The 14,024-nt window shown below is 45.1% G+C and overlaps 1 protein-coding gene across 2 annotated transcripts in view; it reads right to left on the bottom strand.

Annotated features, from left to right (window-relative positions):
* NEIL3 (nei like DNA glycosylase 3) overlaps positions 1 to 14,024 on the bottom strand; it is an 86,323-nt gene that overhangs the window by 23,454 nt on the left and 48,845 nt on the right. For both annotated transcript variants that reach the window (XM_059384231.1, XM_059384233.1), the window contains exon 6: positions 8,184 to 8,311. In XM_059384231.1, the coding sequence (XP_059240214.1) occupies positions 8,184 to 8,311 (128 nt within the window). The remainder of the gene's footprint in view (positions 1 to 8,183; positions 8,312 to 14,024) is intronic.

Raw genomic sequence — 14,024 nt, 5'->3', positions numbered from 1 at the left:
TGACAATAAGCCCAAGAAAACATACCCTGTTCTTCTTTTCTTGTCAGATGCAGTACTTTTATTCATGGAACAGTCTAACATTTCAGCTTTCTCTCAGATTCAAAGGCTTTGGATGAGATGAGGCTAAATTTCAATTGCCTACAGTTTTGTTTTTAAATATAAATTCTACAAAGCCACTAACATTCAAATTCTGTATTTCTAGCCACAATGGATGGGAACTGTTTACCTACTCTGAAATGATTTCTACAGTTTAAGACCCTGTTTCCCTCCCCCTTGTTCTGGGATACACAATGAAACAATTTTTTTGCAAAATCTTATGCATCAAAAGAGAAGAGAACAAGTCAAAATGATATTGTCTTCACTTCTTTTAGTTTTCTTTTACCTTTATATGTATCGGGAAGATGGGATTTATAAATATTTACGGTTAGCTTGAAAGCCACAATGCAGTGATGAAAAATTGATAACCTTTCAGTTTTTATAGGATTGATTAGCATGTCCAGTAAAAACAAAGAAAGAGAGAGAGAGAGAGAGAGTGAGAGAAAGTGGTTTTGTGGACCTCTGATGATGAAGATCAAAAATGATTCTTGAGATGAAATACTGTGTTCCGCCTTTCAAATCCTTCTCCTTCTAGCTTTGTTGAGTTAATAAATATGGCTCTTTTGGCAGCAAATGTTACTGCACTGTGCTTCTAATTCCAAAGCACCATGTTATAGTATTGTACAAGGTTAACCAGTCTAACTTTAAAAATGTGGGTTTTAAACTCTGTGTGCCCTACTATCAATCATAAATGCATTTTACATGCCCCATAGTTCTTGACAGGAAAAATGTGTGCCTGTAAGTACTCCATAATTTAGCTTATGGAAGTTCAACCCCAGTGAAAGGTGTACAACTGGCATGCCCAGAAGCCATCATATCTAAAATCTTGTCAGCTGCATGGCTCATAAAGTGGATTCTAAATCACTTTCTATAATGAAACTGCGTCCACATAAAAAATTCTCAAAGGTTAAGACCCAAATGAAATGCAGGGGTAGCCCCAATGAGAACGCGGACTCAAATCAAGTATGCTTTTTCTGGCCTTAGTAAATCTATTCAATTTAGAAGAAAACGTGCATAAAACCCACAATTTTTAGTTTATTCTTACTTATTTTATTTTTATCAAATAGCAAAACGTTGTGATAACTGAGCCCCAATATACCGACAAATGTTGGGTTTATTGTTAAGTAACTTTCATATTAAACTAAGAAAAATACACCAGTATCGTGGAAATTTTGGGGCACAGTAACATCTGTACTCTTGTAACAACTGCCGTACTGATCCTTCATAGACTGGGACATAGGTTTATATCACTTTTACATTCAAGAGTTTGATTTGCTTTTCAAGATTCCTCATTATAATCAACTTAGTTTAAGAAAATTTTATTAGCTCCTTATTCCTAACTCTTTACCTTATCAAATCCCTTCCATCCCCAGCCCAACCGGTCACCTAAGATCATCTCCTCTGCATAGCATGACTCCCTGTCAATAACGGGCATTAGGCCCAACTCTGAGTTGGAGTTGGTGTCTTGTCCCTTCCTCAGCTCTTGTGCCTTGGCACAGGTGAACTGGAAATGGACACCTGAGTCAAGCTAGACCCATCAGTATCCAGTACCTGGATTCATCTGCTTTCCCCTGATGAATTTATGGATTCTGGCTACAGACAAATCAGTTTCCCATTAATACTAGGAGATCCCACCTGGGAACAGTCTTTGGGAATGTTACCCAGCATGGTGGGCAACAGAGAAGCCAAGGGAGGCCTGTCTACAGGAGGGAAGAGTTCAGCAGATGTCAATGAGGGACAGAATCGAAAAATGCAGCGTCCTCACAGAAAATGGCCTTTGCTTCCAATTCTGCCTGAAATCCGTCTGCATTACCTTCAGGTAAGATACCCCATATTCTTGTAAGAAATAATTACTGAGCTCATTTGAGTTGGGCTTCTGTTGCTTGCAACCAAAGTTCTAATATAAAAATTATGGCCAAACTAAGCACTGAAGTGATATTAAGAAACTGCCTCTAGTTCGAAATAATTTCCTAAAACAAATCAATAAACAAGACCTGATACTATTTTAAACACCAGCCACGGGCTTCCAGGTTATCACTGTAAGAATGACCAGAGCAATCAAAACATCCTAAAACAAACACATATGGCACAGATAATGGTGCTGTCAAGGTTCATCTCAGGGATGACTAAACATACACTGCTAACATGGCAACTGTTTATGAAAATCATCAAGTGGTCAAAAGTGACGTAATAGTATAAAACAGTTGAATGTGATTATTCTAAAGCTTATGTCAGAAATTCAAAGAAAAAAGTTATAAAACAATATGGAATGAACCGTGTTAAAAAGTTAACAGGGAGTTCTGCATCTCCTTAGGTACAGAAGAGCGAAGGACATAGAGCTCCTCTCCCAACATGAAGAGAAAAGTCCTATTATTTACAGAATCGTAAATTCTCTTGAACCTGTCAGAGACGTGAGGCTGCAGGCAGCAAGGTGAGCTAAATTCCAGACGGTAACAACCTCCTCCCCCCTTCATGTGTAAAGGCAGACTCCCAAATTATTTTACCTGTGACAGAGTATAGGCAGAAGAGCCTGTAAAAACAGGTAAGAAGGAAATAGCTCAAATTTTCCACAAACTTCTAAAAATGGAGTGTGGCTAATATAACCATTTAGAATCCCTGGAGGCCCAGACACAAGGACAGGCTCCCATGTAAGCCCTTGTAAGCCCTTTTGCATGGGTGTGCACCCCTGTGCATGAGAAAGATGTGTCATAAGAGGGGACTGACAGAGCCACCCTCGGTGGCATGGTGCCGGGCTGTAGCCAAGGGAGAGGTACAAACAGAAAGCCCTGTGTCCTGGCAGGAATAACGGGAAGCCTCGTGCCCACACCGTCTTGCACCAGCAAACAGAAGCAGGCGGCCACGGGGGAGGGCAGGAAAGTCTTTGCCACCAGGCTCAGGCCAAATGCACAGCTGCTGAGGTTATGTAAGCAAAACCATCCGTCTTTAGGGGTGAGGCAGGCCATCAGCTTTGTCCTGCAGTGATATGCGGGGACATCTGTTCCCGCTGAGACAGAGGAAGGAAACGCTCTTGCACTGGGACCCACCCACACATGGAAGGAAGAATTTGACTGCCTTGGGGAGGAAAAGGGTCAGTGGCTCTCAGAAAAGTGCAACCCTCAGGTCCACGTGCACAGGGCCCAAGATAGAGGCTAGCCTAGAAGAATCCTTTTGCCCATCATGGACTTCTCACTGAATAGCAAGCAAGAGCAGTATCCCACTGGGGTGGGAGTGGGGATGGGGAGCGAAGCGTGTGGAGAAATCCCCTCATGGTACACAAACGCAGGGTCTGCTAACAGCTGAGAGTAGAGGACAGAAACACAGAGAACCAGTCCCAGCCACACCAGGCCACACTTAAGGCACAAAACAATCGGAGCCACTGAATTTCTGATGTTGCTGGTTTCTGAAGCCGACTACAACACAACGAAATCCGAACCAATCTCGATTGCTCAATCCCCTGCCCTAATGCCCTGATAGAAGAGGCATTAATATTTTTGAGGTTAAATATTACTTAATTTGGTCTCTACCGTTCCTGTGAACACAATTACCTGGAATTTTAAAAAGTTACGACCCAGAAAAATAAGATAAAAATTAAACAACAACAAAGGGACTTGATGTCAAAAGATAAAGGAGTCAACAGAGTCAGACCCGAAGATGTGCCAGACGTGGAACTATGAGGCAGATAACCTAAAGTCAACTTAAGTAAAATTATGATTGTCAGTTGAGAATACCATGCCAGGTCAATCTGCTATGATAAGGTCTGTAACCCTCCACAATCACTAGAGTGCTGCACATGCATTTTATGCTAACATATTTCCAAACTTTTATAACCTTGCACACAGGTGTGGATAAATCTACCCAATCAGAGCCAAGGCAGACCATGCACGGGACATTCTCTATGGTATGGCCAGTTGCAGATGCTTCCCGTTCATGATAGTTTTCTATATGCCTTCAAAAGGGATATAAGAAAGTGTCGGTAACCAAGATCCAGCAAATCTACATCTAGGAATTTACCCTAAGAAAACATCAAAGTGGTGAAAGATACACACTCAAGGATGTAACGTCCTTCAGAGTTTTTCATTAGAGTGAAAAATGGGGGAAAATGCTAATTAGTAGTGATGATAGCACAATCTGTGCATATGTAATAAAAATTATGTATGAATATATGGTATATACACAATTTATATTTTATCTATGATATTTACAAAAACTGTTAAGCGTGCCCTCTTTTGGTGGTAATAATTACGGGTGGTATTTATTTTTGCCCTTAGACTCTTGGGAACTATCAGGTGCAGAAGGGAAAGCCAATGAAAAAGCTAAAGATTTCTAGATCTTCTCCAGTTACACATAAAAGCATCACGGTAACTGAAACAGAAAATAAAAATTTCAAAATCTACCATTTTAAAAACTAAAGATGTTTAATTCTTGGCTTGTGGATTACTTGTAATGGTTAGTTTTCTTACTTTCTCTCTCTTTCTCTCCTCCTTCCTTCCTTACTCCTCTCCTTCATTTAAACTGAGGTATCCTTGACATATAACATGAGTTTCATGTGCACAACACGATTCAGTATTTGTAGACATTGTGAAAGGATCACCACAATAAGTCTAGTTAACATCTGTCACCGAACACAGTTACGCTCATTTTTTCTCGTGATGAGAACCTATAGGTTCTATTCTCTCTGCAATTTTCAACTCTGTGGCACAGTACTGTGAAACATGGCGGCCCCCGTGCTGGAGTTACATCCCCACGACTTACTTATCTCCTATCTGGAAGTTTTTGCTTTCTGATCATGGTCAGTTTCCTTCAATTGCAGGGGACAGAAACCCAACTCAACAGGTTTCGGCACTAAGGAGTACTCCGTAGCTCACAGGATCTGAGGGAGGGCTGGCGAATCCAGCTGCAGGACAGGAAGGAAAGCAGCTAGGACCAGGAACAGATGGAAGGAGGGGCTAGAAGGTTTGTCGGATTCTCGGCTTTGTGTAGGCTGGCTTTATTTTCTACCATCTCACAAGCCAAGGAACGCAGCCACCTACAAGTTCTAAGGCCTCACCTCCTGGCTGCCCCTCATTATAGGGCCTGACTGTCCTCAGCTCCAGGTGAGGAAGTCTCACGGAAGAACCCACACTGTCCCAACCGACTCTGTATGAGACAGAAGGTCCCATAAGATCATGCTAGAGTCAACTCGAACTCTGTGGTCAGTTTGGCCCGATGACTCACTTTCTAGAAGGAATGCTGTTCCCAAAAGACATGTGAGCGTGGTGGGCAGACAGATTAGCAGGACTGACTATTCTTCAAGTATCCGATTTCATTTAGAACCTTTATCAGGCTTCCATTTTTCTAAATGGCAATGTGGCAGATCACAAAAACTACGTCTAAGCTGTAAAACCCTTTACAAGTAGCGTAAAACAGATTCCTTAAAGATTGTCTCACAAACTACGAAGAACTGTCACATTACCTCATGCATAGCCGTTTAGAGGATCAGATCACTTACACCCCAACAAATTAAAAAACTGATAATGTACAAGGCTTCACTAAAATGACAAAGCCTGTAAAATATTTCAGATATACTTTCAGAATATGATCATTGCAAACCATCAGAGTCATATAAATCGTAAACTGGAAATAGCAAAGTGTTTTGGAAAGAGAGACTCATTAAAAAAATATATCTTTTAAATGTGAGTCCGAGACGTAACAGCTGGGTTCTTTCTGATGGAAAATGGCAGCTTCCAGGGTGGGTGTGTCTGGGTAAGTAGACGGGTAGATACATCCCCATGCCATACTGGTAATATATACACATACATATAGTTATACATATAGCCAATATGTATATATACACATATGTAGTTAATAGAGGTTATATTTGGGAGTGAGATTATGCATGTATAAATTTATTCTTGCTTCTTATGTCTCAGTTATCGCTAATAAGTATTTGTTACATATACAGCCAAAAAATTAAAAATGGTTTCTGTTTTGCTATCGATGACAAGCTTCTTTAAAGTGTTCAGAAGGAGCACCCGTCTTAGTCACACATAACACCACTACCGTGCGCCAAAAATCACTGCATATCAAATAATTTTTCGTGTTCTCTGGCACTGTTAGGATCACTTGAGCACTTTGATAAATCTTTTCGTAACAGAAAGAGTTGCTCTAATTTGTATCTCTCTGAAGTGTGCATTTTGCATGGCGGATTCCCTCACCGAGGGCTTGGTCTGTGTCCTGTTCCATGACAAATGAATCCCAGGAAGATTCATGGCCTGCCCTGTAAGAGGCATTAAAATCCAGGGCAATTTTAACTGTAAAAAGCTGCACATTACGGGGTAAATATAAGCGAGCACTAAGCGTGTCTCCTGCTATGTGCTCTTTAAAATGCAGACCAGCCTGGTGGGTAGCAAGAAGCGGTGAGGGATGAAAACTAAATTTCTGTCTCATGCTCGCAGACCTGTAACGTCACACAATGATCACATTCTGTGACAGAGTCATCCATTCCCTTAAGAAGCGTAGGTTGGGAGAGTGTGTGAATGTGTATTTTTACCTGCAATTCAATTGTGGAAGGGGATGCAGTTGATTTTAGGTTGCTCAGTTTGTATTCAAACAGCTGATCGGCCACGGCCCTGGAATTATCACCTCAAATAGTCATCAGGGCTGTGGGAAATGGAAGGGAAGTCAGCCACGGCGCTTGTCCCCACGCGTACACCGAGACACACACTGCCCACGGAGGGTCCTAGTTCAGTGCGTTTAAGGAAGTGATTGCCCTGGTTTAGAACTTCGGGGAACGTTTACGGAGAGCCCTGAACTGAGAAACGAGTCCTCCTTTGCCAGTCTGGTGGAGAACAATTGATAAAAACCTCCAGCTCCTCCAACAGACATGAATCCGCACCTAACACCAGAGAAGCAACAGCGTATCAGTGTTTCCAGCCACCTTCCACGGACGCCACCGCTTCCTCCTCCAGTCCGAGCGGAGTCTTCCATCACCTCCATCCAGCACCACAACAGCGCAACGGCAGGAGATCACTGCTGCGTGAGCCAGGCAGCACATGCTTGTGTGACCCTTTCCAGACTGAGAAAAAAACCCACCCAGTGATACTGTGGTCCAAGGACAGCAGCCGCTGACAACAAAGAGAACATCTGAGAGAGAAAGCAATTACATAAACTCAACGTTCTGGAACTGGGCGGTAGGTGAGGGGCGGAAAGTAACCATCATACAGTCATATCAGCAACCTGTGCCCATCAGTCACCTTCAGTTAGAGGCACAAGGCCTAGTACCAGGGCTTCTCCTTCATGGTGAAATTGTTCAACAGCTTCCAGAAACATTAAGCGAGATTTAAGGGAGCACTACTGTTCTTCATGGGTGGCAACACCTTGGGCTAAATTCAGAGAAGACAAGGATTAGGTGGACATGCTAATCCACGGCCTTCCTCATTTTCCTGCAAAAACTGAAGAGGGAGGGGATCATGATCTGGCAAGTCCACACATTTTGACATTCTTATCAGTAAGTCAACCGAGGTAAGAGATTGCACGTCTTTCATTGCGGACACATTAGCGATGACTTTCCATACGGCTGTGGAAGAATGGAGAACTTGGGACTTCTGGGAAAAGTTCTAGAATTCTGTACAGAAGTTTCCAATTCCATACAAGGCTTCAGAAAAAGAAGGAAGACAGAGAACTCTAAATGTCTAGAGACAGGCTGAAACCGAACTGGGAGAGGTCATACATTTAAAGAAACTAATGCTGCTAATACAATAAATGCTTGGGGGGAAACACGAGAGAAAGCAGCAGGGGAGAAGGGCCGGGAGAAGAGAGTGTGGGGGAGTTATGAAGAGCCAAGCCAAGCTGTGTTGCTCCGCCATCTCTTGGAAGCCCGTCTAGCCGATTTTAGTTTTTCGTAAAAACAATACACGGACTAGCCCTCCAAGTAACGGTGACATCACAACTTACTCATCTTCCGCATCAGATAGGATCTCAGCCTCTTATATTAGAACTTAGAATTGGAGTACTTTCTACGTGATTGTGTGTGACACCAGGTGAGTTGCAAGAAAAGCCTACACATCCCTCAACAGGGCAGTAAGATGTGTTGTGCAGGTTTATCTTACCGTAAAGCTTTGGGCCCAAAGTACATAAAGAGCTCCTTCCCCAAAGTCTGGACACCACTGTAAATGTATCCATTAAACAGTCTCAAGGGATTCTGGCTGGGATCTTTCTTATTATTCAGTGCAGCAGCCTAGGAGAAAATACACACACACCCACGTAAACACACATGCTGTCTCTAAACAAAATGATAATTTCATTCTTAAATGTATTTCTATTACTTCATTTGCAGGTGCATCCCAATGAGAAGACTAATCTCCAGCAAGTCAAGTCACGGAATCAGCTGTTTACATACACTTTGTCAAATTACTATGGAGTCATTTAAAGAGAGAGGCCAAAAAAATTAAGTGGAAAAGAAAGTAATTGGCTCACCATCAAAATGAGTTTCTTCCAGGACCCTAGAGCTCTGCACATATGAAAAGAAAATACAGAAAAACGTTGTAACGGGTTTAAAACCAAAAAAGTAGGATCTTCCATTTCTAGAAGCATAGCTGAGTTCCCTGAAAGTGCATTCTGATCGAAACAGCTAAAAAATAGTGGAAAAAATGAAAACAAAATAGTTTTACCTATAATGATGAACTCAAAAGCAAAAAAGGAACAGTAAGAGGTTGGAAAGCAAGTCAAAGAGGGCAAGAACACCAAAGAGAAGCAGCTCTCTGAAGCAGGCTTCTGTCAGAAAGGTATCTCTGGGCCCCAAGGAAGGGGGGTTTCAGTTTTCATGGTCTTGGGGGGTGTAGGGCATCAGTGGTAAAGACAGGGCTCCCCTGGGCGATGGGATCCAATGCACAACCTGCTCTTCTGTCCCTCCTCAAACCACAATGGCAAGAATAAAGGAAAAAGAGACCCATTACTTCTTCCTCCCATCACCGTGCAAAAACAATATATTGTGAGGATTACAGTATAGGTACTAACACCGTAAAGATAGAGGAAGTTATAAACAAAATATCAGTCTTTTTGTGGGGCAGGGAATGAAACGGGACTGGGTTTAGATCTTGGTAAGGCTCTTTTTCTGGATGGGCAGTGGGTACACTGGTGTTCTCTGCATCATTATTTTTCATTCTTGAGAAGTGTTATAAATATTCTTTGATTTGTAATCAAAATATAATAAAAAAATTTTAAACTGTCATTAATGCCTAGCTATTCTATAAGATATAATAGGTATATATAATTATATTTACACATTAATTCTTAATCTAAGGGAATATCCTCACATACTTTTAACCTTTCTTTCCTTTTTCTCAAACGGACCTATACATTCCCAGAAGATCCAGGACAAAATCTTAGTGGCACTGGGGATGCAGGTAGCAGTGATGGTGACAGGGAGATAATTATAAAACAACTTTAGACATTGTCTAGAAGCAAATCATAGCTTCCCTTCCCCTTATGGTAGAATGATATTCAGCGATTCTCAAACATTTGGATCACAGACATCTATCATTCTAAATATTCAAGATGATATGTCCACTCTATTCTTTAGTTTCGTAAATTGGCCCTTGTTAAGGATAAAAAAAAAAGACATTATACTATTTAGTTCAAAGGAACAGAAGGATAAAAGATTTTCTTTAAACACCCCTCTCCCAAAAAAAAACCCCCAAAACAAAAGATTGCAAACAGCTAAGGACTGAATTTTGTCCCTTCCAACACTCATGCATTGAAGGGCTAACCTCCAATGGGACTGTGTTTGAAAACAGAGCCTTCGGGAAGTACTGAAGTTTTCGTGACGTCATAGGGTGGGGTCAATCCAGCAGGATCAGCGTCCTCGTAAGAGCCTGAAGAGAGCTCCCTCTCTCTGTCCTGTGTCCTCAGAGGCTGTGCCACAGGAGACCGAAGTGGCGTCTGCAAGCCAGAAGTCAGCTCGCACCAGAAACCAAACTGGCCTGAGCCTTGACCTTGGACTTCTGGCCTCCAGAACAGGGAGAAAATAAATCTCTGTAAGCCTCCCGGGCGATGGCACTTGTCGTGGCAGCCCAGGCAGGCCAAGGCCAGAGCAGACACCATTCTTCCACGAAACCCACGTTCAGTTATGGCTACTCTGATGCTAGAATCTCCCAGCTGCCCGACGTTCAGGGGGCCAGCCTCACAACCTTCCTCCACATAATAAGAACTGGGGATCAGTCCCGTGCTTGGAGGGACCAAGGAACCAACGCATGGGAGAGGTTACAGATGACAGCCTTCCAGTTCTGCCCAAACCATGAGAAGAACCTGTGGGAGATTCTAGCAAGAGGCCCTCCAGACATACAGGCCACCATGTGCTCAGAACATCTGCCTCTGATTCCTTTCCTCTTTCTTGGTTGAACCCCCGCGGCCTAGCAGTGATCAGCAAGCCCTCTCACAACAGGTTGGAGGATCCAGGGAAGGAGGAACACACTTGCACACGTGCCTTGTTTTCCTAAATGAATCTGTGAGAGGCCTGAATTGAGAAGCACCAGGAGTCTTGATGTTTTCCTGCCTAACAGAAGACTTCACCTGGCCACAGAGCCAAGTGTAGATTAAGAGGGTGGGTTTCAGTGCCGGTTTCCAACCAAGTAGTTGGTTGGAAAACCAAGTTGGTTGACAGCCAAGTAGTAGGTACAGAGTTCTTCTAAACCAGCCAGGACGCTTTGAGGATGATGATATACAGAGCAGACACAGATCTGTTGTGAGTTTCCTTTGCCTCAGCATAGACTAGGTTTGATACATTTCTGGATCTTAGATTTAAGGTCCTAGTGACATTTTAAAAACCTTCATTTCTAAATTGTTTTCCCCACCACTCCTGTGTCAGCAATCTCTTACCCTCTCCCCATACTGTTTCCTAGCGAGCGGTCTCAGCCACGCCCTGCAAAGTCCTTCAGTGGCCGGCAGAGCTCCCGGCACTCGCCGAGCCATCTGATCCCGTTTCATACCCACGGTCCCACGCTGTTACTTCCCTGAGAGGGAATCTGTGACCACTGCCGCCACGGTGCTTTCATCTCCTTTAGTCCTCCAAGTTTTACAGGTTCATCTAAAACTCAGCCTGTCTCCAGAGTGCTGGGAAGGCAATCACACGCAGTCTGCCATGTGTCCACCCCCCTGGATGCATGAGAAGGGGCCTGGGGCCTGGAACATTGCCCATCTAGAGACATAGAGCCTTCAAAGTCTGTTGCCTTGGGAGGAAGTATCGTTCCCTCTTCCAGGCTTGATGCACATGCCCAGGTGAGCCAGGGGCTCTCAGGCGCGCCCCCAGCTTTCTGTATGGCAGACCCCGGCGGAGGGCTCGGCCTCCTTCCACCCCCACACCAAGCGGGGGGAGTGCCGTCACACTGTCCATGTCTCCTGCAACCGGGATCTACTGGCCGTGGGGACCCACGCCTTGGGAGGGGCTGGATCTGTGCTCTCTCTCACGTCGGGCCCGAAGCACACACTGGACCGCCGGAATCTGCTGTGCATGGTTTCCCAGTAACTTGGAACCAGGATCAGGCGCTGGCTTCTTCCAGTGGCACTTAGGTGCCTTTTAGCCTTGGCCACTGTCTTGTTGGAGTCTAGCCTTCCACACAGCCGGACTCCCAGGGAACAGTGATGGTTTCTCCCAGTACGGCCCTGAAGCTAACCTTGCCCCCCACTAGTTCACCCAATAGGAAAGTGCGGGAATGAGCGGCGCTCAACGGACCACTTCTCTGTCCCCTGCTCACACCTCCTTTCCTCCACTTTACCCAGCTTTACCGGGTGTTATCAGGGCTCCTGGCAAAGAGACAGACAAGGTAACCTTGAACTAGGCAGGCTGGCACAATAAAACAGGACACAAGTCCCAGTTGTCTCCCGTGAAGTCTGCTCACGTTGCCACATGAACAGCTTCGAAGAGCACTTGCTCCACTCAGGCTAAACTCACCGTCAACAGCAGCCACAGTTCAAGTTCCTCACTCTTCACGGGGCTGGGTCTGTCATGTGAAGCCCCCTGACAACAACGGTGGGATGTGACATCTGCAAAGAAGTCCCTCGCCATTGAAAATGCACCGTTCATGACTGTTCATTGGATTCATTCATTTTAGAAAGGTCGACTGACCTTCCACGGTGTATGAGGCTTGTTCTAGATGCTGGGGATGCATTAGTGAGAAAACAAGAACAAAAGCCTCCTGGTCCAGGAACCTTCATGGAGAGTACAGCCTTCCAAGCAGGAGAGAGTAGGTTAATAAACATTGTGACAGTGTGCTGAACCATTTGGGAAAGAAATCAAGACGAGAAAGAGAGACCACGATTAGGGGAGGGAGTAGCAGGTTATAATTCTAAGTGAGGCACTCAGAATCTCATGAAGGAAATGGTATCTGAGCAGGTCTCAAGGGGGTTTTGAGTGAGCCATGATCCACACGTAGGGAACAGGGGTGCAAAGGCCCTCCAGGAAAGTGTTTCTGATAACAGCAAGCATATCAGGATGGCCCACAAGGGAAGGTGTAGACAGATGAGAACCAGACCGTGTGGCCCCCAAGGTCCACTCAACAGACTGGTTGCTTCTCTGACACGAATGAAGACGAATTAAAATACGATCTCCATTACCTTTTAAAATGCTCTCTCTGAAAATGCTGGGTTGGATTCTGGCTCAGGAGATCAGGGGGCAAGTGGTCCAGGAACTCAGAAGAACCACTGCAAAGATCCAGACAAGAGAGGAAGGAGCTCGGGGCCAATACTGGAGCGGCAGAGGCGGTGAGAAGTGGCCGGATTGCTGGGCGGATTCTGAAGGGGAGCAAAGAGCATGTGCCGGCGCACACTGCATGTGGGAGAGTTTGGGCCTGAATTATGGCAAAGACAGTAGCGGTGGCAACGGAGAGGAAGATCTGGGTGGAACTGGAGGGGGAGGAAAGTGAGGCTAGTTTTCAGGTAAGTTGAGGCGAGACCTCGAGCAGGCCGTTGGGCATGGGATCTGGAGTCAGGAAAGAGGTCTAGGCTGCAGCTGTCAAGGTATCTAGTCATCAGCATTCTAATGGCTTCTAAAGCTTCGAGACTGGACGACGTCAACGGAGAGGGAGTACAGAACACCAAGAGAAGGGGCTAGGAAGGGTGGGCTAGGACACCGCCGTGGCCTGCCGGGGGGGGGGGGGGGGGGGGAGGAATGGGAAACCGTCAGGGGAAGGAGGAGGAGAACGCACAGCGGAGAAGGCAGCCGGCCAGGAAGGAACAAAAGCCAGCAAGGGCGCGGTCCTACCAGCTAAGGAAGGAAAGTTCTGAGGAAAACTCGTGTCTGGTACCGTTAATACCTCAACGTCAGATGAAGACGGAGACCTGACCACTGGATTTAGCCGTGCAGAGGTGATCTGAATGACAAGAGTTTTTGGAGAAGGGACAGAAAGCAAGAGCCTGGCTGAAGTGGGTTTAGGAGGCTACGAGAGAAGAGCACCAGAGGCACTGAGGCGGTGTGAACACGAGATGCTGTCCAGGCTAACACAGGGACGCGGTGATGGCTGAGGGGACGTAGAGGCAGGAAGGTTTGTTTGCTTTAAGACGGGACAGCCCGGGAGAGAGAAGAACTGTCGCGCAGGGGAGACGATGGCCGAAGCGATGTCTTCACTAGGCGAGAGACAAGCTCAAGGACACGTGGGCTATGTTGGTCTTGACAGGAACATGGACAGTCCCCCTGCAGCATCAGGAAGAAGGCAGCTTATATGGCTACAGCCGCTCGTAGGTAGATGTGCTTGTGCAAATTCTCTTGTGGTTGATACGTTTTCTCAGTAAAATGGGAATCAAACTATCAGCTAAGAGGAAGACCCCAGGACCCTGCCTCCTCTATAGATACATGTAGCGCCTAATAATAAGATTCATTTTTGCCAGATTCTGACGTGATTCCCAATACTCATTCACAAGTAGAGGCCAATGGCTTGACATAAATGGTGTCTGTCCTT

The sequence above is a fragment of the Mustela nigripes genome, chromosome 18 (assembly GCF_022355385.1).
Source record: "Mustela nigripes isolate SB6536 chromosome 18, MUSNIG.SB6536, whole genome shotgun sequence".
Classification (NCBI taxonomy): domain Eukaryota; kingdom Metazoa; phylum Chordata; class Mammalia; order Carnivora; family Mustelidae; genus Mustela; species Mustela nigripes.
This window is presented reverse-complemented; position numbering and strand designations above follow the sequence as displayed.